This window comes from Colossoma macropomum, unplaced genomic scaffold, assembly GCF_904425465.1.
Source record: "Colossoma macropomum unplaced genomic scaffold, Colossoma_macropomum, whole genome shotgun sequence".
In the NCBI taxonomy this organism is placed as follows: domain Eukaryota; kingdom Metazoa; phylum Chordata; class Actinopteri; order Characiformes; family Serrasalmidae; genus Colossoma; species Colossoma macropomum.
Window position 1 is genome coordinate 41,964,563 of NW_023494805.1, and position 25,045 is coordinate 41,989,607.

A 25,045-nucleotide genomic window follows, 5' to 3' on the forward strand; every position below is an offset into this window, starting at 1 on the left:
ATGTTAAGAGCCATTTTGTCCTTTCAACAAAATCAAACCACCTTGGGAGCCACATGTCCATTTTAATGAAGTAACATTTTACCATCATGGCTGTAAATATGTCTCAGTATGTGCTAACTAATGTCCTACTATAGACTAAAAATGTAATATAAACGAAAACACAGACTTACTTTGCTCTGCTTTAAGCTTTAGCTCAGCTATAGCTGCTTTTCTCGCATCTCCAGCAGGAAACCTTTCCTCAAAAGTAGAACAGTTTCTTGTAAAATATCTCTGTGTTTAACTTTTTATGAGGCTGACGTCGCTTCTCATTCGTCAGCTTCATGTTAGAATTTTCCTGTTCCACCTTAAATAGTGCCTGAGGTGCCAGAACGCAACTGCTGCACCATTTAAGGTGGAACTGGAGAAGAGTTTTTAGTGTTTCAGTTTCTCACTGCAGATTAAACATATCAGGAAACCAGCTGGAGTGATTATAAACACTAATAAGTCCATTCGTCTCCAAATTATCGATGTTCATCTTAAATCTCTCTCTTTGCCGTTTCGTTAGCTACTAGATAGGCGAGACTGTAGTCTGTGTTGCTATGGTGACCAGCAGTCTGCACTGATCTTCAGGGTTAAAGGGTGAATCAGCAGTTCTACATTAACTCCAGCGTTTAAGACCATTTATTGTTAAACTGTGTTGAACGATCAGCAGAGCTTTATTTTACTGTAAAGGAGGATTATTTTATTTTTACCTACTAATCTGATTCTGCTGTGGAGCCACAACAGGGCAGCAAAAGAGCCGCATGTGGCTCCGGAGCCATGTTGCCGACCCCTGCGTTAAACCAATAAAAGGGACATAATGTTGTGGCTCCCAAAGTGGATTGATTTTTGTTGAAACAGGCTAAAAAGGCTCTTCTTAACATTTGGGTTGCCGACTCCTGGACTAGATGTATGAAATTGCTAGTTATCATCCGAGAGATCCTGGACTGTTTACATCCTTCGTGTTTTGAACTGTTTTAGGCCCCAAAGGTGTTTGTTTATATGAGAAACACAGTAATGGAGGCTGGTGTGGGTAATACAGAGTGTAGTACAGTTAATGGTGAAGATAAGCCGGACTAAGTCAGACTCAGAGGCATTAAATGTCCTTTTTTAGTGCACTGGATGATTTGGCGGGGTTTCTCTGTGTATTTACCCCGGGGAGGGAGACGGGAGGGGGAGGAGGGGCTGTTATTCTGATCTGCCCCCTCTGCGCCATTTCATCCCCGGCGTGGTCGAGCCTTCGCCACCGTGAAGCCAGAGACAGTAAGTGGAACTTCAGCCTCTCTTGGGCGAGCGAATGGAGCGATTCTGACAAAATAAAAGTCCGTTCGAGCTCATGAAACCCAAGTACAGAACCACGACAGGCCCTGCTTTGGAGTGAAGCTTAACAAAATGGACGAGCGTGGCAGCTGTGGGCAATTTTGGATGTCCAAATTCTTAGAAACCCAAATTTATTTATTATTTGAAGTGTCAGAGTCTGCAATGCAAATAAAGAGCTATATAAACTGGCATATGTGATTCTTTTTAATTGAAATGGAAAAGTACTGACTTAGGCAGACAACTTCTAATATATATGCATTTAACATAAAAAAAACTGGTTTCAAATTCAGAATATGAATTGTTAGCTGGTAAAGTGTTGGAGAAAATGCTGAAAATGCATTTCTGTGAATGAACATTTTCCTTGAAAGTAAATTTGTTTGGCTTTGGAAAAAAATTAAGGTGATTGGTCTGTCTTGCTAATTAAAAACTATATTTAATTACATCTGTTTTGATATATAATATAATATAACCACAGAGCTCCTAAATTGACATGATGATTACTTTGTAACATAAATAAAATTAATATATTGATGCCACAAATTAATACATTGAAGTTAGAATTTACTATATTGGTGCCACAGTTCTGTTACATTGAGGCTCTGTATAAAAAAGTTGTCTCTTTAAGGGTTCTTTAGTGAAGAAAACTTCTATATAGAAAGATGAACCCTTTTCATGATCAAAGGGTTGTTTGCACCATGAAATGGTTCTTCAGACTGATGCAGAACCTTTTCGAAAAGAGTCCTAAACAGCACCAAAAATTGTTCTTCTATTGTAACAAGCTTGATATCATAATAATAGAAGAACCCTTTTTGGTTCTAAATAGAACCATTGTCCTTACCAAAGAACCCCCGAGGAACCATCTTCTTTGAGAGCGTATATATGATATGATTTTTAAGTGTCGGCTTGTGTGTCATCAGCACCCTGTGCTATACCAATAAGAGTCCTTTGGCAAGACTCCTAACACCATCTTCGCCTACTTAAGTAACAAAAATGATCAAATTGTAAGTCGCTCTGGAAAAGGTCCATATTTTTTATTGCCACTTTTAATAGTAAGCACTTCGTTCATCGCTTTGGCAGCAGCTGTCAATTACAATTCACGCCAGTAAAGCTAAAACTATCATTTAAAAACAAATGAAATGTTTTAGCAGCGTGTTTCAGCGTTGAAGACTTTTATTTTGAAGGCCGTCTCTCCCCTCTCTGTAAGCTGCTCTGCTTATTTCAGCTCTCGGGTTCAGAGCCGCGGTCTGCTGTAGCTCAGATTTTCTTGATCCTTCCAAAAAAATAAATAATAATATTTCGCGTTTTATCTTTGAATCTTTCGGTGAGTATTTTTATGCAAGATTTTTTGTTTTTGTTTTTCTGTTTTTCACCTTTTTTCCAGCCTGTTTATCTGCTCTCGTTATATTTTTCCGCGCTGAGCTGCAGGAATGTCTTTGTTTCTGTTTTAGTCGGTTTGAGATTTTTTTAAAAAAATATGTTTTACATTTTTAAATCCTTATTTTTGGATGTTGTGGATGCCCGGTTGGACATTTTAGGCTGAATTGACTTTGTTTTGGAGGATTTCGGAGGTTTTTTGGAGGATTTTGGACCCGTTTTGTGCGGTTTGAGGTCGATGGCTAACGTTAGCTGGAGCTGGCCGCTTGTTCGAATTCTCCGTTCCACCTTAAATGGGGACGCGGTTACGTGTAACTGCTGCACGATTTAAGGTGGAACGGGAGAATTCGAAAATAAGAGACGGCTAACGTTAGCTGCTAGGTTCGTGTTAGCCGTTAGCTGACTTGCTAGCGAGCCTGTTTTTGTCTTTTGTGTGTTTTAGGGCGGTTTCGCTGCAGTAAAGCGGTGGTGATTTTCCAGCAGTGGCTTTATTTTTTGTGTGGATTAACGGGACTCAATCACAATTATATTTTTATTTTATTTTTTAAAGACTGAAGAGTTATCTAAACCGAGTCGGGCCTAAGGCCGCGCTTTTCTCTGCATTACGGCTAACGGACTGACCAGGATCAAAGGGGAACTCCACCGATTTCGCAAATTTTTTGCATTTTTCAGTGTTTGAGATGTGAACAGAGTCATTCAGAGTGGTTTGGTCTGCTTACAGATCATATACGTTCCTTTATAGTGAATTAAAGCTAATATTATCAACATTATATTATTATAGTTTAGTCCTCAGTCTCAGCTACTACCTTCTGGACTCTCACTGGGCTTTTAAAATGCTTCTGAGTGACCATTGGGTCGTAAAAGACTATTTTTCCGCATAGGTCAGTGTTTGAGATGTGTGGTTTGGTGTGGAATGGCTCAGATGTCTTTACAGTGGTGGTGATAGGAACCAGGCGTCGCCATGACGACAGCACAGATATAGACATTTTATTTACTATCCAGAACCACCAGTGAACCTACACGAGTCTTCTGAGTTTAAATGGAATGTTGATGATGGAAAATAGTGGAACATCTGAAATAATAAGTTTTCTTTGGGGACTATTTTGCCACACAGCGCCCTGCATGTATCCCTCCACCATGAAAGGAGTGAAGTGAATGGATTCAAATACGTTTTAAGCCAAAACTGTATCACAAAACTATCATGGAACAACGTCTCAGACATCAGGCAGTGAATTCATAACCATTTCATGTAGGAACTTTCTGTGAGGGAGCTTTTAGAGGTGGACGTCTGGTTCCTATCACCACCACTGTGAACAGTTCTGACTCTGCAAAGCACTTCACACCAAACCACTCTGACCGCCTCTGATTACATCTTAACCACTTATTCATGCCGAAAACTTAAAAAATGGGTGGAAATCCCCTTTGCAGATCAAAACAGCTCAAGTTTTTGGTTTATTTAGTCCTGCTTTTTTTGGTTTAGCTCAGTTTTTGGCTCTTGGTCATTTTTTGGGAATATATATTTGATCCTGAAGTGTGTTTTCTGTGTAGCTCCTGGGTTTTTATCAACTGAGATGAATTAAACTGGTTTATTGTGAACTTGATTGACTGTTTTTTACTATTTTCTTCACTGTAACTGAGATTGAGAGAGGGGTTATTGGGATTATGCACTGATTTTGACCTGCAGTATTGAGTGTGTAGTTCTTGTTCATGTGTTTCTAACAGCTCCTTCTTATTACCGGGCCGGCGAAGGCCTAATGAATTAAGTGGATAAACAGAAAAGACCAGATTATAATCACCTATTAACCTGTAAAACACTAACCCCCACGCCAGTAATGCCTTACTGTAACACTCGGGGCCTAACAGTGAAAATAGCCACCTGTTTATTTCAGATGTGATGGTAAAATATGAACTTATATTTTATATTATGAACTTTAATATTATTTATGAGTGTTCAGTGTTTTTCTTTTAAGCTCAGGCTTCAAGTACAGTGTGAGAACTTCACTATCATCTGTTGATCAGCCATGAAACTGTTAGGGGTGTAACGATTCATCATAATTTGATTTGATACGATACCGAGGTATCGAAATACATTTTTGGGTACCTCATAAATAAGGAGTGCCTGAAAATGTGAGTTATTGTTGCTGTTGGAACAAAACCTTGCATCAGTTTCATTTTTCATGATTTTTCTGTGTCGTTTTTTTGACAATTTGGAAATATCACCCTTTACATTGTGTGAAACTTCCACGCTGAATGAACCAATACGCACATAAACCCTTAAAAGGGTTCTTTAGTCTAGAAAATGGTTCTATATAGAACCACTGGCGTGATTAAAGGGTTCTTTCCATGGTGGAAACGTTCTTCAGATTGATGGAGAATGTTGTAGATAGTTCTGTATTGAACCTTTTTAAAAATAGTTCTAGGTAGCAACAAAAAAGGTTCTTCTATTGTTACGATATCAAGCTTGTAACAGTAGAAGAACCTTTTTTGTACTGTATCGAAACACATACAACACATTCTCTATCAGTCTGCAGAGCCCTTTCATGATGTAAGGAACCCTTTAACCAAACAAACGGTTCTTTCGAGTGTTCATGGTTCTATATAGAATCATTTTCTTCACCAAAGAAGTAAAGAACCTTGAAGAACCATCTTTAAGTGTGTAGTCCGAACAGCAGTTGTTTGCCGTCTTACACAAACTTACACTCTTAAAAGAGATGGTTCTTCGGTGAAGGTAATGGTTCTATTTAGATCCATGAGAATTTCATGATGAAATGGTTCTTCAGATTGATGGAGAATGTGTTGTATGTAGTTCTATTTTAAACACTTTTGAATAGGGGTTCTATAAAGCACCAAAAAGGGCTCTGCTATTGTTGCGAGCCTGTATCGTAACAGCAGAACCCTTTTTGTTAACATATAGAACCATATACAACACATTCTCCATTAATCTGAAGAACGCTTCACCATGCAAAGAACCATCTAGGGGTCCTTTGAGTGTCCATAGTTCTATATAGAACCATTGTTTTTACTAAAGAACCATTGAAGAACCATATTTAAGAGTGGAAATGGTCCGTAATTATTTGGATAAGATCATTTTTACGTTTACTTCCGTTTTGGATCGGCAAGGTTTTCGTCTGACAGCGACGTCATGTTAATTTTATTATGTTATTATTTCCATTTCCAGTTTTTTTGTGGGTTCAGTGTTATAAGAGTGCAACATTTTGGGACTTTATGAATGGCACAGTGATCCATTTAGACTGGTTCCTTAGCAGCATAATAAAACTGAGCAAAGCTGCTTATAGTTCTCCGATCTGATGAGCTAGCCACAGGCTACAATGCTAGCCCTGAGCTAATGTACTAGCCATGCGCTAATATATACCTTTACCCTCATCTAGCTAATGTTAGCGCAGAGCTAATATACTGGGCACAAGTCAATGCTTAATGTTAGCCTGTGTCAAATGAGCTAGCTATAGGCAAATATGTTATACAAGTTCATGGATAGTGTATTAGTATATATGTACATTTTATATATACATATCTGTGTATGTATGTATATAAAGTATATCGCTGCTGTCGGAACAAAACCTCGTATCTCCAAAATGGTAATTTTACCAGAGAAGGAAAAAAACATACTGTACTTTTAATGTGAGTCAATGGAGCCAGAGTTTTTTTACAAGTCATTCTGGGTCGTTTCTTTTGGTCCATTCATCATGAAATTTACACATAATGTAAAGAGCAACAGGCATTCAAATTATGTCAAACTGAAAAATTTTTATATATATATATATATATATATATATATATATATATATATATATATATGTCACTGCGATTTCACTTTTCTGCATCATTTGAGCAAAGCACCTGTTATTTACATTGTGTGAAAATTTCAAGATGAATGGACCAATAAAAATGCACCAAAATTGTTTTTAAAAAAAAAAAACAAAAACAAAAAAAAACCTCTCTTCATTGACTTACGTTAAAAGTAAACGTTTTTGCCTTCTCCTGTAAAGTTACCATTTTGGAGATATGAGATTTTGTTCCGACAACAGCGATATATATATATATATATATATATATATATATATATATATATATATATATATATATATATATATATATATATATATATATATATATGTGTATATGTGTGTATATATGTATGTATGTATGTGTGTGTGTGTGTATATGTATACACACACAGACCAGCCATAACATTAAAACCACCTCCTTGTTTTTACTCACTGTCCATATTATCAGCTCCACTGATTATATAGGAGCACTTTGTAGTTCTGCTGTTACAGATGATGTGTTAGTGTGTGTTGCGCTGGTGCAAGTGGATCAGACAGCAGTGCTAATACACCACCACCACCACCACATCAGTGTTACTGAAGAGCTGAGAATGACCCACCACCCAGATAATACCTGCTCTGTGGGGTCCTGTGTGGGTCCTGACCACTGAAGAACAGGCTAACAAAGTACGCAGAGAAACAGATGGACTACAGTCTGTAACTGTAGAACTACAGAGTGAAACTATACGGTCAGTGGAGCTGATAAAGTGGACAGTGAGTGTAGAAACAAGGAGGTGGTTTTAACGTTATGGCTGATGGGTATAAAAAGCAAGCCCTGATCGAAAGCTGCCCGTGTGCCAACTGAGCTAACATACTAGCCACACACTAATTTAAGTCCTGGTTAAACAAGATTATATATTAGCCCTGAGCTGGGATACAGGCCATTAGCTAGTTCAGTAGACCTGAGCTGATGCAGTAGCCATGATCCAGTGATTTTAATATGATTTTGTTATGAAATGATTCAGTACATTATGTTGTTACACCCCTAGAAACCTCTGGGCAGGTGGATTTGCTTCGTCCATTGCTGTTTGTTTATTTTTCCCCATGTAACCCTTTTATTACTGGCTCTCACTTGTTGGGACAAAAAGGGATTGAATATCTAACCATGTGTAGTTGTAATGGGGTGTCTCTTTGTCGCCTCAGCGTAAGTCTCGGGGGGCCGTGCTGCTGGGAATTGTAGTTTTGGCTGAAATCGCCCAAGACCCCCCCTCTCTCCCCAGCCTGCATACACTGGCCCCATCCCTCAGTGACAAACTACAGACAGACGACTGCAAGACACAGACGCTATGGAGTGAGTGATGGTTATTAACAACCCCTTATCCCCCTAGACCACCATGCACAGACCCGCCTGTCTTCACCCGCTAGATGTTCTCAGAATTCACCCTTTTCCGCTGGGTTAAATGGGCCTTTTGTGAGTCACAGACACCAGTACAGTCTGCCAATTTGGGGATTTGAAGCCGTTCTAACACTATTTATACATCAGCGTTTATATTTAAGCACCCGTCAGGCTGCAGGCTGCGCTGAAGCAGTTCATTTTTGTAGCACTGATGCAAATAAACCCTTTCAGTTCAGTGAGATGAGGTGGTTTAAGCAGGTGAGAGATATAAAAACATAAATATGCATACGTTAAGCTCATGTGTCGTAATTTTTTATTATTTTTTGGCTGAAAACATGTCAATCATTGATATGCTGAAGTTTTTATATTTAATTTTTTTGCGCAGTAGTGACAGACGTCACTGTTACGTCCATTTTCTCAGATTCAGCCGTAATATTTATTTATATAATATTTGTCGTGTTTGTTGGGTGCTTTTCTTTTAAAGAAAAAGAATGAGACCTAATGCTTTTTTTCCCCCCTTTTTTGATAATTTGACTCATTGGTTTCATCATTTTGTGCACTTTTTCGTGATCCTTGCCCAAATTAGGTTAAAACGAGTCCCCTGTGGGAGCCTTTTTGGTCTTAAAGCGCTCAATGATCCTGGCATATCAGTGATATTAAGCGAAAAAGCACCCACTTTACGTGGGCGCCAAGACTTTCCTCAGATTTGTTTTGCGTCATAAATCTTCACCAAGTCTCTCACTGGTTTGGGTCATTGGCTGTTAATTATTTTGGTTTTGTTAAATGTTTATTTTGTGCTTACAAACACCATCTCGAGGAAGATTAAGGGCTCAGTGGTTTAGGACAGTAAAAATCCTGAGAAAGTCTCACTGCTTTGTCACATGGGTTGGATTTTGTCATCAGTGGCACTAAAGCTAGTGCAGTGTTCCCTAATCCTGGTCCTGGAGTCCCCCTGTCCTGCCCCAGCACCCGCACCTCAGCTCAGAAAGGCTTTATAATGAGCTGGTTGGATGAACGAGATGTGGCTGTTTCGTTATCGGTGTAAACTGTAATAAATTTAGTACGTCTAGAACTCTAGAACCGCAGCATGGGTCAAAACACAGATCGGGACCAATAATAGAACCTGTACATCGTCAACTAGTGTATAGTCACTGTCGGAGTTGAACCTTATATCTTAAAAAATCAAATTACATTTAAATTTTATTAATATTGTAAAATTATTTTTTGTAGGCTAAAAAGTGCAGGAATAGGGAAGAATACACAAACTTTTAAAGCCAACAAGATTGTGTTCTGTGTCATTTGGGCGCTTTTGGTTGGTCTGTTTGTCATCAGACTTGGACAAAGTGTAAACCACAGCTGGCTTTTTGAAATTATGCATAAAAATAAACTAAAGAAATGTAAAAAAAAATTAAGCCAAATGAAACTTTTGTTCCAAAAGTGACGATATAGCAACTATACAGTCGTGAGCAGCTGATTCGATGTTGGCCCATTATGACAACATCTTATTTTTTCCGTGTGTATTTTTATTAATTTGAATTTTTAGTGTTTTAATGTTTTTAAGATACACTGGGTGCATTTTGTCCCTTTAAACTTCCCAAACTCGAAGACTAAATATCATGATTAAGGCTGGATACTGAAATTCAAAACTTTTTATCGCACTGACTGAGTCACTTCAGTACTACAGATTATTTTAAAATAAATCCACATCATTAATACCAAATTTTAATATTTAATATTAAAATATTCTGTCTCATCGGTGTCAGTAAACGTGCTTGGTCCAAAGTCTAAATTGCTGGTTGTCGAAATACACAACTTCCAGCACCTCGTACTAATTTCTGGTTTAATCCGCGCTTTTATTTTGTAATTGAATCATTTTAAATAGAAGTCCTTCAGGAATCAGTAAGTTAATTTCTTTATCAAAACATTTTAATCGTGATGCATCTTCTGTATCAAGAAAGTGTGTCTCGTAATGATATACCCCCTCAGGCGGGGGTCCTCCAGGACCAGGATGGAGAAACGTTGAGGTACACACTTAAAAAGAATGGTTCTTCAAGGGTTCCTTGGTAAAGGCAATGCTTGTATTTAGAACCACGAGTTCTGTGTTGAACTATTTCCTTGCTTAAATGATTCCTTGTATGGTGACATTGTTTTTCAGATTGATGGAGAATGTTCTGTGTATATGTAGTTCTGTATAGAACCTTTTTGAGTGGTTCTATACAGCAACAAAAATGGTTCTTCTGTTACTAGATCAAGCTTGTAACAATAGCAGAACCCTTTTTGATGCTATTAAAAAATTGTAAAGAACAATTTCATCATAGAAAGAATCAGTTAAGCATGAAAATAGTTCTACATAAAATTTGGTTCTAGATAGACATTCCCTTTGCCAAAGAACCCTTGAAGAACCATCTTTTTTAAGAGTGTAGGTCAGGGATCCGGTTCAGAAATGCACCTGCATGTACGTGTATGTGTGTTCTGTCTCTCTGTGTGGCTCCAGTCGTTCCCCGACCAGCAGCCTCCTGATGGCGAGCAGCAATGTGACCAACAAGACGGACCCCCGCTCCCTGAACTCGCGGGTCTTCATCGGTAACCTGAACACCATGCTGGTGACCAAGGCCGACGTGGAGGCCATCTTCAGCAAGTACGGGAAGGTCGTGGGCTGCTCCGTGCACAAGGGCTACGCCTTCGTCCAGTACGCCAACGAGAGGAACGCCAGAGCCGCCGTGGCCGGAGAGGACGGACGCATGATCGTGGGACAGGTGCTGGGTAAGAGCCGAAGCCAGTTTTGCGAACGTGTGAGCTCATCAGCTAATATTCATCAAACTTCTTAAAGAAAATGTTTGGCAGGAAATCAAATTTACCCAGTTTTGTGTTCGATCTATATGTTGTTTATCAGCCAAGACATGTTCGGAGCCCCAGTCTGGCTTCCTTAGTTTTGCACCACGAGGCTAACGTTGCTAACAAACACTACAACTCAGTAGTCACCCAAAAAGCCCAAATGGCTTCTGTGAAAATACATTACCAAAACTTCTTTCAGCCAACAGTGAAGGTCCCAAAGTGACCCTGTTCACACCTGGTCATTTCAGTGATTGGTGTCTGGATTGTATCCTGATAAGATATTAGCCACATGCATTTACACTTTGTAGTGTGTCTCTGGTTAGTCAGACTGAAATCCAGTTTCTGTGTGGGATGGAATATGCAAATCAGCTCATTACGCAGCAACCAATTACCAACTGTTCAAGTCGTCTGCAGTTTGTTTTGCCCAGTGGTGTCTGTCCATGTTAAGCAATATGGACGTTTCGTCCAGTCCCCAATCACATGCGTCCTCTATGATTATCTTCCTCGCAGACACGGATCACGTGTCCAGTGACGTACTGCATGCGGAAGGTTTTAGTTTGTACTAGGAAGGGTTAAGTTTGTACTGGGAAGGACTTTGCTTGTACTGGGAAGGGTTTAGTTTGTACTGTGGGTGGTTTGGTGTGTACTGGGAAGGTTTTAGTTTGTACTAGGAAGGGTTAAGTTTGTACTGGGAAGGACTTTGCTTGTACTAGGAAGGGTTAAGTTTGTACTGGGAAGGACTTTGCTTGTACTGGGAAGGGTTTAGTTTATACTGGAAAGGGTTTAGGTTGTCATGGGAGGTGTTTTGATTATACTGGGAGGGGTTTTGGTTGTACTGAGACGGGTTTTGATTATACTGGGAGGGGTTTTGGTTGTACTGAGATGGGTTTTGATTATACTGGGAGGGATTTTGGTTGTCGAATGTCTTTTGGAGAGACGGATGTGTTTACACTGCTATAAAGTGGCTCATGCATCTCAGTCCACCTCCTGAAGTGGTTTAAGTGATCAGATTTGTATCTGGTTTAAATGCGTCTTGGGTGCGTTTACAGTTCATTTTCATGTGGCTTTGCCTCATCCAGGTATAATCCTGATACTCAAGACGCATGAAGTGACCAGGTGTAAACGTGGTCAGTGTGTAACATTAAGAATTGTCACAGCCAAAATACAATTTCTGCCAATATTAAAACAAATTATGATTTTATGCATTCAAAGCTGTGTTCGCTGGTCATGTACTGGCTTCGTTTTTGAGCTTAAAATGAGCCAAAATTGTTACTACTGAAAAATTTGATAAGGTTGCGTAGAGTTTAGGTATAGAGTCACTTAAAGCGAAAGGATTTTAGTCTGAAGTCTGAGATCAGTTAAAAGACCAAAATGTGTTTCAGCTCTGCCTTTAAACCAGTTCAGTAGAATCATCCATCCCAGTTTTGAAGTGAGTTTAATGAGGGGAATGTGGAAGTTTATAGTGAGCTAATCGCTGCTGTCTGTTCTCCATCAGACATTAACTTGGCAGGTGAACCCAAACCTCACAGGTCGAAGACGACAAAGCGCCCAGCAGGAGACATGTACAGGTGTGTTCGTTCATTTATTTATTTATTTATTTATTTATTTATTTCTCTCTCTTTAAAGGAAGCATTCCTCTCTTCAAGTGTGCTGATTTTCATTTCCTGTTTTCTCATCCACAGTAGTTCCACCTTTGAGCTTGACTATGATTTCCAAAGAGATTACTACGACAGGTGAGTTCACGTTTCAGTTTTTACCTTTTCATTTAATCACCCGTTCAGAGTGATTAAAAGCATCAAGACAATCTGCAAGAATCTTGGACTTAAGGGAGAAGCGCCAGACGATTCATGTCTGCTACATACATTTTTTACCCAAAATTTCCAACAGAAAGTAGCGAGAAGCCACTGCAGCCAGCTGCAGCTGTTTAGTGCTAAAAATGAGGCGAAATCAACTTGGTGTTGTGTGTACACAAAATTTGCCTAAATAGTTCCAACTGGATGAAAATTCTCGTTCTGTCTAAATAAAGTTTGACGTTGCAATGCAGAAAATGTCCAGATAAATATTTGAAAGTTCTGCTGCAGCTTCTGATGTGTTCCCGGATGAATATCACAAGCAGCAACTACCAAACGGGGGGAAGAACTTACCGCTGCTGACTATAACCAAAACGACTATTTTCCCTTTAATTAAACTTGTTTTTTTTTTTTGTTTTTTTTTGTACTATGGGCAAGTTTTTTTTAGCCACTCAGTTGTTCTGAATGATGTGATTTGTTTACTTTATTAACTGAACTATGTGTCATGTGAGGTAATGACGAGGTTCATAGGTTCTGACAGTCAGCGCTCCAAACAAAAACAGGGCAACAAAAACACCCGAATGCGTGAGGCTAGGTTTTTAATTTTCATTTATTTTGAACAGACAGTACAGTTACAGTTTGTCCCATCTAGTGTCTTATAGTCCCTCCTGGTGTAGCTGGCACAGCCTGTAGATCGTGGGTATTTAATTAAAATTCAATAAGGTCCAGTTCGAGAAAATTCCCTGAAGCAAAGGTCCAGAACATCATAATGTCTAACTTGCATCATGACTCAGTGCCATATACTGTTTACCTACTAGGCTACTTCAGTAAATCAACATCTTATACAGTCAACAACTGAATGTCAAATCAAATAAAGTACAATTCAGTGATATTTCAACAACATTATTTATTTATTTTGTCAGTTTTGTCTTTTTAGAGAACGTCATGTGAAATTACTTCCCTCTGACTCACTTTCTTCTCCGACTGCTGTGTCTCGCCTCGTCCCTCCCCTGTGCGTGCGTCACTCACTCGAGTCTCAGTGCTCATGGTAATGCACAGATCTGATTGGCTGAGTAGCGTCACGTGTGATATTTACAACGCGTGCGATTGGGCTGTGAGTCTCCTGGGCCGCTAAAGCTACCGTAAAGGCTAGAAAAGTTCCGCCGAAATTAAACAGTTCGCCTTAGTTTATCGGTTTTAGGTCCAGGTCCGCATAGGACAGCGTCTTGGTCCGGACTCGGACCGCAGTCCGCCTATGAGTGACCTCTGCTGTAGTGGGTCATTTGCATTTGACGGGAAGGTCGCTAACGTTAACTAATGTGTACAGTGTTATTACCGTTTCAGTTGTGATTTTGTAGTTGCGAGTAGAAAACGGAGTAATTTGTAAGGCTTTGTGCTGAATCTCTTTTCATAGGTGCGAAAATAATACAAGTTTTCTTTTTTTTGTTTTTTTTCCCTCTTTAAATCCCCCCCTTTTTTTATTTACCTCCGTAGCTGCTCTCTTCACCTCTCACTCACTGTTCCCCTCAAACTCAGCCTCGCAGCTGATCGGGAATCAGGAGTTATGACACTGCTGCAGATAAATGTTTCTCTGCCTGCTAGCGGCGAACTCGCGCTGGTGAAATTTGGCTTTGCGTTACGTTCATCACTCTTTGTGCATACCATGTGTTCTCCTTATGACTGCAGCACTGAACTGTGTTGTCCGTACCACCTAATACTTACAAGACAGTGAAGTGAGCTGCTAGTTCAGCTGCTTGGCTAAAGCTGCTGCACAGCTACTGGAACTACATGCGCCAGTTATAGACTTTTACTTTCACCAGCTGCTCACTTGAGTTTATAACGAACAATTGATCGCTGGTTTTTGGAATTTATGGAAAAGTCGTACGTTACAATAGGCCTACACACCTTTTTAACAACAGCCTCGTAAGTCATGACCCTCAGACTGAGAATCACTGCTTTAAACACTGTGCTTTTGGAGATGATGGATAGTTTAGGCTGAACACCCTCTAGAGGATTTAGACAAAACATTGACTTTAATATCTGGCTTTTACTGCAGTTATGAATCCCACTTACCTTCTTTGCAAAATAATGTTGTTTTTTTTTTTGTTTTTTTTTTAAATGCATTTAAAATGTGATTATATTTAACAAACAAATGGGGGCAACAGTTTGAATTTGATTTGGCAGCCCTGAATTAAACTGTGGAACTCCTTATGCGTTGATAACGCACATAATTTTGAGCTAAACCTTTCACACATTCCTGCTCTTAATGCTCTTTTTTTTCCCTCTTTACAGGATGTATGCGTACCCCTCCCGCGTCCCCCCACCCCCTCCCCCTCTCTCACGGGCTGTTATCCCATCCAAACGTGCACGGGTCAGCTTGAGCGGAGGAAGCCGCCGAACCAAGTCCAGCTTCTCCTCTTCATCCAAAAGCAGCCAGCGCTCCTCTTCACGAGCCAGTCAGTATCTCTAAACTCAGTGTTTTCACTCTCCTTAAAGTAAAGCTGATGCTGTTGCTTAGCAACTGGTGTTCAGTGACATGAAATTAAAGCCTGAACCCAACACGTACACACGACTCTGAGATTCGACCTGACTAAGCCTGAAATGTGAATGGTTTGGTGTGAAATGGTTCAGATGTCTTTACAGTGGTGGTGATAGGAACCAGGGGTCGCCATGACTACAACACAAATATAGACATTTTATTTACTATCCAGAACCACCAGTGAACCTACACGAGTCTTCTGAGCTTATATGGAATGTTGATGATGGAAAATAGTGGAACATCTGAAATAATACGTTTTCTTTGGGGACTATTTTGACATCTTCTCAAAACTGCCTTGAACAGTGTCTCAGGCATCAGGCAGTGAATTCATAACCATTTCATGTAGGAACTTTCTGTGAGGGAGCTTTTAGAGGTGGACGTCTGGTTCCTATCACCACCACTGTGAACAATTATGTAGAATTTTAGAAGATTCAGTGGAGTTCCTCTGAATTACATGTGCAGTGCCAGTTCTTGAGGATACCTGCTGGAGCCTGTGTTCATTACAGCCAATGGTGGCTCTTTTTCCTCAAAGAGCAGAATCTGTTTATACTCTGATTTATATAATATGTGCTGTGGCTTTGAATCAGACTTTCAGTGGCTGCTGTTGGTTCACAGCAGAAGTGACTGATGTGTTTTCTGTTCTGTAGTTAAGGTAGATGACCTCCAGACCATCAAGAGGGAACTAGCTCAGATCAAGCACAAAGTGGACTATCTCCTGGAAAGTCTTGACCGCATGGAGAAAGATCACAGCAAGAAGTCAGGTAACTAATTTTGTCTTTCCAGGAACTGGCCTTTTAAAGTTTTTTCCTTTTTGAAATGTATCTGATCAATTCGAGTACATGTTTTTACACAACAGTATCCCTGTGAGAAATCTGTCACTGTAGACATGCTTCTGTTTAAATGATTAAATTAGGCCTTATCTGTCTGTCGTTATTTATCTCTATTTGTCTATCTCTATCTGTCGTTATCTATCGCTGTCTATCAGTCTTTATCTGTCTGTTTCTGTCTATCTATCTGTCAGTCTCTCTGTTTCTGTCGTTATCTATCAGTCTTGATCTATATCTATCTCTGTCAATCTGTATCTATTTATTAATCTCTATCTATTGGTATCTCTCTATCTTTGTCTCTTATCTCTCCAACTGTCTGTCTATCCATCCAGCTAGCTCTCTATCTCTGTCTGTCTATTTCTATCTATCTTTATCTATGTATATCTATCTGTCTCTCTGTATCTATCTGTCTTACTGTCTCTCTCTCTCTGTCTCTGTCTGTGACATAATTAACACAAAACATGTAGCAGGACCCCAGATTTGGAGGCCGTTTCTATTTTAGAGGGCTATAAATTCAGATAACCAATAATATTGGCCCATTTAATTTTATATTTGTTTTTTAGGTATTAATTTTATAGTCCAGTAGTTTAAGGAGTGCTTTACTGACATAACTGTTATCAGTTTAAACTTTTTAAGCTAAAACAGCAGACACTCTGTCTGAGAAAATGTAGATATTGCATCACTGGCGATGGAGCATCCCAGATTTTAGTTTCTCTGTTAATTTGTGAGCAGTTTTCTTCATAAAAATTGGTCATTTTTTTGTTTTCTGTTATGTTGTTTTTCCGTGATTTGTGTTTTGTGTTCTGGTTGTATTGTTGTATTAATATGTGTTACTGATGAGTCACTACATAAGTAACTACATATTGGGTTCCCCGGTGGTAGAACCGCTAAAGGATTTCACCTATACTGATAAAACCACAGGCCGTCGATATATGAGCCAGCACTTTCAGCTAATCCACGTATCGGTCGTGCTCTGCAGTGTAGTATATGATATAAACTAACTGGCTCTTCAAATTGATCATGTTTTTGTTTGAAACATTTCCACTCGAGAGGCAGTAAGAGCTGCTTGTGTTGCCACATTCTCTGCAGCACTCACGCGTTACAAGATACATGGAAATGCTTAATGTTTTCTCTGCTGAGAAACCTCATCAGTGAGATCTGTGATTTAGATCTAGAATGAATCTATATAAATCCATCTATGAGAATTTGGGGAAATTGCAGGTACTTCATTCTGAACGAATTCCTGACTGGTCTCTCTCTGTCTCTCTCTCAGAAGTGAAGGCGGTGAAGGCAGAAGGCGGTGAAGCTTCCTCCCAGCAGCACTCCAGCGCCAAGAAGGAGCGAGAGAGGGAGGAGCAGGAGATAAACGACTCTGAGGAGGAAGGAGACCTGCTGGAGGAGGAGGAGGTGAGGACACTGCTGAGCACAGCAGACCAGCAGAGACGTAGCGTACGATACTCAACATCGTCAGTCTTTTATACAGTGATGGAATTAAACAGTGGAACACCGGAGGTCGATCATCATGAACACCACGGCTGTGATTTGGTGGCAGGTATGAGCTGAAACAAGTACAGTAGATCGTCACGGCCATGATGTTCATCCCAACCACCTCCAGTGTTCTATTGTTGGTATATAACAGTTCAATCAAATAAATAAGAAAAAAACAAAGCAGAGAAGGCTGCGATGGACTGGCGACCTGTCCAGGGTGTATCCTGCCTTCCGCCCAATGACAGCTGGGATAGGCTCCAGCACCCCACCGCGACCCAGAAGGATAAGCGGTTTAGATGATGGATGGATGGATGGAAAACAGAGAAGGTCTGAAAGTACCCCATTTCATCGGGAACAGCGCGATAAAGCTGGTTTTATATCATGTATATGTGGATATCTTTTAAAGAGGGAGGTTTTCACCCCTAATTAGGACCGTTTTGGTACATAAACCCATGTAAGGGGGATGAAGAAAAGAAAAACAGGATGGTACCAAATTAGAATTACCTTAATAAAGGATTTATAAATGGCTTAAAATTAGTTATTAAACACCTAAAATTCATGTAATGAGCAAGTATAACACATAAGGGCAGCAGTGACCTGTTTGTCCTAATACTGAACTTACATTTATTTATACTGTTAAACTTCAGATTTTGCTGGCTGTTTGTGTTACTTTCAGCATTAAGCCTGTCAGCCTCATCAGACGTAAAATGTCACTTCTGCTCTTTTTATGAATGTTATAAATGACCTAATAACCATTAATAAACGCACTTGTATAATTCATAAATCCTTTATACGGGGAATCTTAGGCCCAATCCCTTTTCACCCGTCGCCCCTACCACTTGGCCCTATCCCACTGTTTTGTGCGTTTATGTCTAGGGGTAGGGTGTCCCGGTTCTTGTTGAGAGAGAGCGGTAGGGCGAAGTGTTAAAGCTACAAACGGAGGTTTTTCAGAGTCACACTCCAAACAGTGCTATGAGGGGGAAAAAAAGAAAAAAAAACATCTGGCATCAAGAGACCAAAAACCCACAAATGTGAGAATATTCCCTGTTAAAAATTATGATAACCATCGTATTATCGTAGATTAATGTCGTTTCAATGTATTGTGGTCCTTTTCTTTATAACAAGCATAACAAATCACTAGCAGTTCGCTGATTTCTCGATAGCTAGCTCGCTAAATTAAAAAGCTCCACCTTAAATGGCGCAGCAGTTACATTTGGCACCTCAGGCATCAGATCTGCTGCCTTTTTTAAGGTGGAACAGGAAAATTCGAACAAGAATCTGGCCAATATCTGACTTCAGCTTCATATCACTGAAGAATTAGTGGTGGACGATAATAAATAATTGCCCCCCTCTTTGAAGATCACATGATGCCCTAAATGTAACTAAAGCCCAGCAGTGAGGAGCTGAACTTTACCCTCCTCTGCTGTCACTGCAGACTGGCAGGGTCTCCTACAGAGCAGCGCTGGTAGCTGTTAATGAAGTGATGCTCTTTTTATTTGAGGGTCCCATTTCAGAGGGAACATTTCAACCACTACCCTGTAACTCAGTTCAAAGGAGACACTTGAAAACAAGGAGTAGGGGTATAAATGAGAAATGGGACTGGGCCTAAAATAGTAGTGTCTTTCGGTCCGACTGAATCAGGTTGTTGCTGTAGTTTGTGTTACGATTCTGATCCCCTTTTTTTTTCTCTTCAGGTGAAGAGTCACGGAGGAGAGAATGAGGAAGAGGAGGGAGAAGAGGAGGAAGAGGGAGAGCACGAGGAAGGAGAGGACGACGGAGACAGCGTCAACGGAGACGACCCATAGACTGTCCTTACAAGCATGTACACGTACCACACGGCACACACGCATCCGGAGCAGCGAAGTCAGACACAAACCCCTTTAAAAACACATTTCCAGGTTTTATTTTCTGCATTCTGTCGTTCTGTTCGGTCATCATGTAAAGAATGTAGATGAACACGTACGTACATGAAGGTCAGTGTAATTTTACTGCTACCGTCATCTTCTCAGGCTGTTGACGTGTGTCCCTCTTTTCCCCCCTCAGTAGTTTTTAAGACTTTCCTCGTCGTTCAGACAGATTTTAGAGCCTGCTTCATGTTTTGGATGTGCTGTTTTTCTTTCTTTTCTCGATTATTCCCCTCGGAGAGCAGCAGCGGTGTGCGAGAGGGGTGCACATCTCTGAAAAAAGAAGAATACTGTGTTTTCTGTGGACTTTGCATTATTTTAACAGTAGAAAACCTGATGATTACTGTGGGTGAGGGGCTGGTTGGAATGAGTCATTACAATATATTTGTCGTCCTTCTTTTTTTTTCGTGCTCCATCCAGGAAACAATATGTATGTTAATATTTACATGTTTTGTTTTTTGTTTTGTTTTGTTTTTTTTTGTTTTTTTTTAAATGATATCACTCTGGTTCAGATAAGTTCTACATATAAATTTCAATAAAAGGGTAAAAGTACATTTGTCGTCTCAAGTGGAACATTGTGCATTCCTTCATTGCATTCCTTTCACAAGTTTGTGGCCACATTTATCCAGCATATATGGGGGAAAAAGATGATTATGGGAGATTGGCAGAAATTTCCGAGCACCGAGCGCTCAGGAACTCAGCTCCAGGTTTTCTTTTCCACTTTCTCCACTCAAAGCATTCAGTGGTTGTTCTCTCTTTCCACTAAGCCAGGGGTGTCCAGTCTTATCCGCAAAGGGTAACAAAAAAAATGCAGATGTTTTTTGCTTGACACTGACAGTTTATGCAAAAAAGGTTATTATAATTTGTTTTTTTATAATGTATGATTGTTTTTTCTTTAAGTATAAATGCAGAAATAGACCTTTGGTGTAAAAAAATAAGAATCCCCCCAGACACAGGCTGAAAGACCCTCTTTAATTGAGCTCCAGAAATGATGTAGTTTAGATTATCATAAAGATGGGCTGCGTCCCAAACCACACGCTTCTATACTTCACACTGAGTGCACTTATAATAGTGGTGCACTATTTTTTACACTCTAATTAGGGCTGTAGTTAGTTAGTTAGTTAGTTAGTTAGTTAGTTAGTTAGTTAGAATGGAACCACAACTAACTAACTAAGTAGGACTGGAGCTTTGCTGCCTAGGTAGCATTAGCGTCATGTGCTAGCTATAGTGACCTAGAATTAGGGAACGTTTTGTGCAGGAAGAGTTTGAGTTTTGTGGAGTTCCATCCACGACTGATCTGACCTGATATGACCAAAAAAAAAAAAACATTTGCATTTAACAATTCAGCCTTAACTTTTATTGCTTGGTTTAAATTCCCTGATGAAAAAACATAAACCATTAAAAGGTTCTGCTGGTGTCCAGTAGTCTCTAATGGTATTCTGTTTGATGGGTTGATATCACAGTGTAAAGGACTCTTAATAGTTTAACAGTGTTCTGATTCAGATGCATGTGATGGTTTCCTAATGGGATCTAAAGGTGTCCTACAGGAAACTGTGTTCTCTAATGGTTCGCACACCACTCTAAGTCTGCACAACAAGACTAAATGGCACAAATAAAACACATCTCAACAGAAACAGCAATTGACATTAATAATCATTATTTGATTTTGATTTTATTTATTACACTTAAACAGAAATTAATGAATAAAACACTGAACATAAACACTGAAACCCTGTTCAGCTGCATTCGCAGCTAATATAACAAAATTGTACTTGTTTATTTTTATGCTCACTTCTGTGAATTGAACATCACTCTTGGAGTTTTACTCTTCAGCCCTGGGGTTTGTTAGTCTATTCACTGTTTTAGATAAGAACATAGATACGGTTTTTGCTGTTTCAGTCAAAAAAAAAAATAGAAAAATGTATTTTAAAAACGTTTTTTAAGCTATCAAAACTATCCCGTCTGTAGTTTTGGTGCTGGTAGTACTTGCTGTTCTGTGTGGAGAGTTTCCTCCTGCCAGCTGGGGAATTTTGTGTGTGCATGTTGTAGGATGTTTTTGTTTATGGTCAGTTCCCAATATTGAGCCTCAACTGAATATAATTTATTTATCACTGAATTTTGACATGGTTCATGTGATCTGTCTGAAAGAAGGTGACAAGGAGAAAGAACCACAGTTCTCCACAGTTCTCTATGTAGGATCTGCTTTTAATTAGACGTTCTGAGAAACGTTACAGTAACGCTTAAAGTTAAAGCAGTTACAGGTCGTTCCAGTCGCTCTGCAGTTTTGTGTGTTTCAGTAAAAGCAGCAGAAAGACATTCACACAGATCTCACTGTAAACACACGAAAAATCATTAATTACACACTTTATTACAATGATTTAGCACTATTATTAGCGGTGTATAACAGGTACAGGATGACTGCAGTTAACAACAGCACAGTTATTTCTCCCTCTGCCATATCAAAACTTACAATGTGGAATTGTTTGAAATGCTGAGATCATGTTTATATACTTACCCAATCGTGATTCCCACCTGAAAACAAAAGAAACAGTCATTAAGCTGTTCGGACACAAATGCAAGCTAAACAAAATCCCTCAGAAATGCAAAAATGTTATGCACACTTTGTTTTTTCCAAAAACCAGAGCAGAGAAACCTCAGAGCGGCTCCAGCAGAGACGGACCGTAAACTGTTTTACGTGGCTGTTCTTCAGTATCTCTTTCGGTGAGGTAAGGCTCACTATTGCTTAGAAACAGCTGGTGGGTCGTCACAAGATTTATCACTGTTGGGTGCCCCCTTCTGGTGCAGTACTGACTGCCTACCTAAGCTTTCCCTAAGTTACTCTGACCTGTTTTGGACACATCACCCCAGCGCTGGAAATCCCCCTAAAACTCTTAGAATCTCTTTATCAAAGAGCCAAACAATAATAATGATGATAATAATTTGCTAAATTACGTCTTAGTTATTGTGAAAACAGGTATTTATGCCAGGCTCTGTAGCTCTTAAATAGAGTTGTAACTCATTACAAATAGAGAGCATACTGAATAACGTTAATAGCCTTGTATGCTGTAGAGTGGGGTTCAAGTCCTGACTGGGTAATAATTTTCAGTGTCTTAGTTTCCTCTGAAAGATGATCTAAGTGTCTCTCTTGATTAAAGTGGCTGCAGTGTGCTGAAAATTCAAGCTCTTTTTTCCCTTCCTAAGATGTGTGTGCGGGCCGCCTCAGAGGTTTGCAGAACCAACAAGTAATAAGGTTCATAGTAAGTGATTGTATGTATGTGAGTAACATTAGAGTCAGTAATTCAGATAAGAATAGAGTGTTTATGGAGAGGGTTCACATCCTCTCCATGCTGGTGTCCCACAAGGCTCGGTTCTGGGTCCTTTTCCCTTTTCACTTTACACTCTTTGGTGTCCCACAAGGCTCGGTTCTGGGTCCTCTTCTCTCTTCACTTTACACTCGTTCTCTTGGTGATGTAATATCCTCTCATGGCTTCTCTTATCACTGCTATGCTGAAGACACCCAACTAATGCTTTCCTTCCCACCTTCTCATACTCAGGTTTCCAGTCATTTCGCCATGTCTGACTGACATCTCTTCATGGATGGCAGCTCCGCACCTGAAGCTCAATCCTAGCAAGACTGAGCTGCTATTCATCCCTGCAACTACAGGTCCTCATCGTTCTCAGCCCATATTGCGAACCTGACCTGGTCATGCAGGTTTCTCCTGTACAACATCTGGAGGATTCGACCCTTCCTCACTCGAGAGGCCACCCAGGTGCTCGTTCAGTCTCTGGTCATCTCAAGGTTCGACTTCTGCAACTCACTCTCGGCTGGTCTTCTTATGCGGCCATCAAGCCTCTGTTACTCATCCAGAATGGAGCAGCACGGCTCGCCTTCAATCTTCCTAAGTTCACGTCACCCCACTGCTGCGCTCCCTTCACTAGCTTCCTGTAGCTGCACGCATCAGATTTAAAACCCCGATGCCTACAAAGCCAAAAACGGACCAGCCCCTCCTGACCTGATGGCAATATTCAGAACTCGAACTGTACCACAAGCCCTTCGAGCTTCGAGTACAGCTCGGCTTGACCCGCCGTCCTTCAAGAGGCATGGAAGACAAGCATCAACACTCTGTCCTGGAGCCCAGGTGGTGGAACGAACTCCCATTGGCGGTCCGAACAGCAGAGTCTCTCATGGTCTTCAAACGCAGACTGAAGACACATCTCTCTTTACAGCACTTAAGTGAGCACTAGGTTAAGTATTTATTGAAATGTATTGTATTGTGCTATGTTCTTGTTCTCTGGGTATCAACATGGGCTTTTGTTTCTAGCAGTATCTGAGCTCAGGAGCAGCTTTCTCTCTGACCTAATTGTAACTAGCGAAGACACTTTCTCTGGGTGGACAACAAAGGACTTTAGTAAGTTACTCTGGATAAGAGCGTCTGCTAAATGCTGCAAATGTAAAGATTTATGTGCAGGACGGACATGAAGGACACTCACATCCTCTGTAGAGCGCTCTTCCGTTATCACATTTGACGTGCACTCTGATAAAAGAGGAAGGACACATAAACCTGCTTATTTCTCCATGTTGCATGTACTCTCTTTCCGGATGATGAAACTTTGACTGATCCAGTCTACATGGAGCTGAGGAAACAGAACAGTCATAAATCATCTGCAGATTAGCTGAATTAGTGAATTTACACTTTTACCTTCTTTCATTTCTGTTAAGTAACAGGTGAAACTGACCTTTACAAGCAGGCAGATCTGACCATTTCCCTTTAACACACCTTACTTCTTCTGGTCCTTCAAGTTTGTAAAGTGCAGCACACTGAACTGTTAATACCATCCCACGTAGAACCTCCATAACATCTCCATTTTCAACAGTGGGATGATCTCCACAGAAAGCTGAAAATAACAGGCAGTTTTAGTGTTTGTGAAGATGAGATTACAGGATTAGCATGACTTTGTTCTTGTTCACCTGATTTAATGCTCTGTAGTGATTCCAGGGTAGCCTTCATCATTTCCACCGTCGTCTTCAGAGCTGGTTAAAATAAACATTGATTCATATGTTACTTATTATATGTGCACTGATTGGATCACTTTACAACTAAATCCTTTCACTTAAACTAACACAGAGGTCAATCATCCCCCGTACTGATCATCGTTTTTCCTGAATTTGGACATTGACTCTTCAGAATATGACTCTGACTCTTCAGGCCAAACTTTAAAACTGCATTACAAATGATCAAAATATGTATATCAAGTTTATCTCAATTGCAGTACAGAATATGTCAGAGATTTAGGGCTGAGATTTACCTTCATTCTCCTTCTGCAGGTGCTCCACTAAGACCCTCTGGTTCTGCACCGTTTCTTCCATGGTTCTCAGTCGTTCTTCCATGTTCTTCAGTTTCCCCAGTTCTTCCATAATGTTCACGGTCGGCGACATGAAGTCCTGCGCCAGTGCGCCGCACACACACAGCAGCAGTGCTGACTGTAGAACCGTCGCCGTCTTCACCATCACTGCGTCTGATACAGCTGTGCTTCAGCCGAGGTTTGATCACCAGTAAATGTGATGGTGATTTAAAGGGTAACACTGGACTGTGGAATCCCCGGTATTACACAAACACGTTGCTTCCAAAGCAAATATGGACTTCGGTACTCTGTACCTTCTCTGTTCTCTACAGGCTGTTTTACAAGCTCTTATAGCCAAAGATGAGCTTTGCAGTGAAAACTGATCATCTTTTTGTAGATCAGTGGATTCTCCTTCAACACTTTCAA

General features: G+C 40.1%; 2 protein-coding genes across 2 annotated transcripts; one reads left to right on the plus strand and one right to left on the minus strand.

Annotated features, from left to right (window-relative positions):
• The first annotated feature begins 2,554 nt into the window (after nt 1–2,554).
• On the plus strand, nt 2,555–19,839 carry LOC118825828 (heterogeneous nuclear ribonucleoprotein C). Its single transcript, XM_036596665.1, has 9 exons — nt 2,555–2,659; nt 7,701–7,848; nt 10,388–10,656; nt 12,224–12,296; nt 12,411–12,461; nt 14,811–14,974; nt 15,705–15,818; nt 17,158–17,291; nt 19,067–19,839. Exons 2-9 carry the CDS (start codon nt 7,844–7,846, stop codon nt 19,175–19,177), a joined length of 921 nt encoding a protein of 306 aa, XP_036452558.1. The 5' UTR covers nt 2,555–2,659; nt 7,701–7,843; the 3' UTR covers nt 19,178–19,839.
• Nucleotides 19,840–21,460: 1,621 nt separating this feature from the next.
• LOC118825831 (complement factor H-related protein 2-like) lies at nt 21,461–24,856 on the minus strand. Its single transcript, XM_036596673.1, has 6 exons — nt 24,584–24,856; nt 24,246–24,308; nt 24,014–24,172; nt 23,768–23,911; nt 21,792–21,808; nt 21,461–21,607 (listed from the first exon to the last, which is right to left on the minus strand). Exons 1-6 carry the CDS (start codon nt 24,783–24,785, stop codon nt 21,605–21,607), a joined length of 588 nt encoding a protein of 195 aa, XP_036452566.1. The 5' UTR covers nt 24,786–24,856; the 3' UTR covers nt 21,461–21,604.
• Nucleotides 24,857–25,045: the final 189 nt, after the last annotated feature.

Bases quoted from the DNA above. Each gene is read 5' to 3' on its own strand.
- LOC118825828 (XM_036596665.1), top strand. The intron at 10,657-12,223 runs GTAAGAGCCGAA...GTTCTCCATCAG, and splicing joins GATCGTGGGACAGGTGCTGG to ACATTAACTTGGCAGGTGAA. The intron at 12,462-14,810 runs GTGAGTTCACGT...CCCTCTTTACAG, and splicing joins CAAAGAGATTACTACGACAG to GATGTATGCGTACCCCTCCC.
- LOC118825831 (XM_036596673.1), bottom strand. From the start codon at position 24,785: ATGGTGAAGACGGCGACGGTTCTACAGTCAGCACTGCTGCTGTGTGTG. The intron at 24,309-24,583 runs GTAAATCTCAGC...TATTTTAACCAG, and splicing joins CCTGCAGAAGGAGAATGAAG to CTCTGAAGACGACGGTGGAA. The intron at 23,912-24,013 runs GTCAGTTTCACC...CTGTTTCCTCAG, and splicing joins AGATCTGCCTGCTTGTAAAG to CTCCATGTAGACTGGATCAG.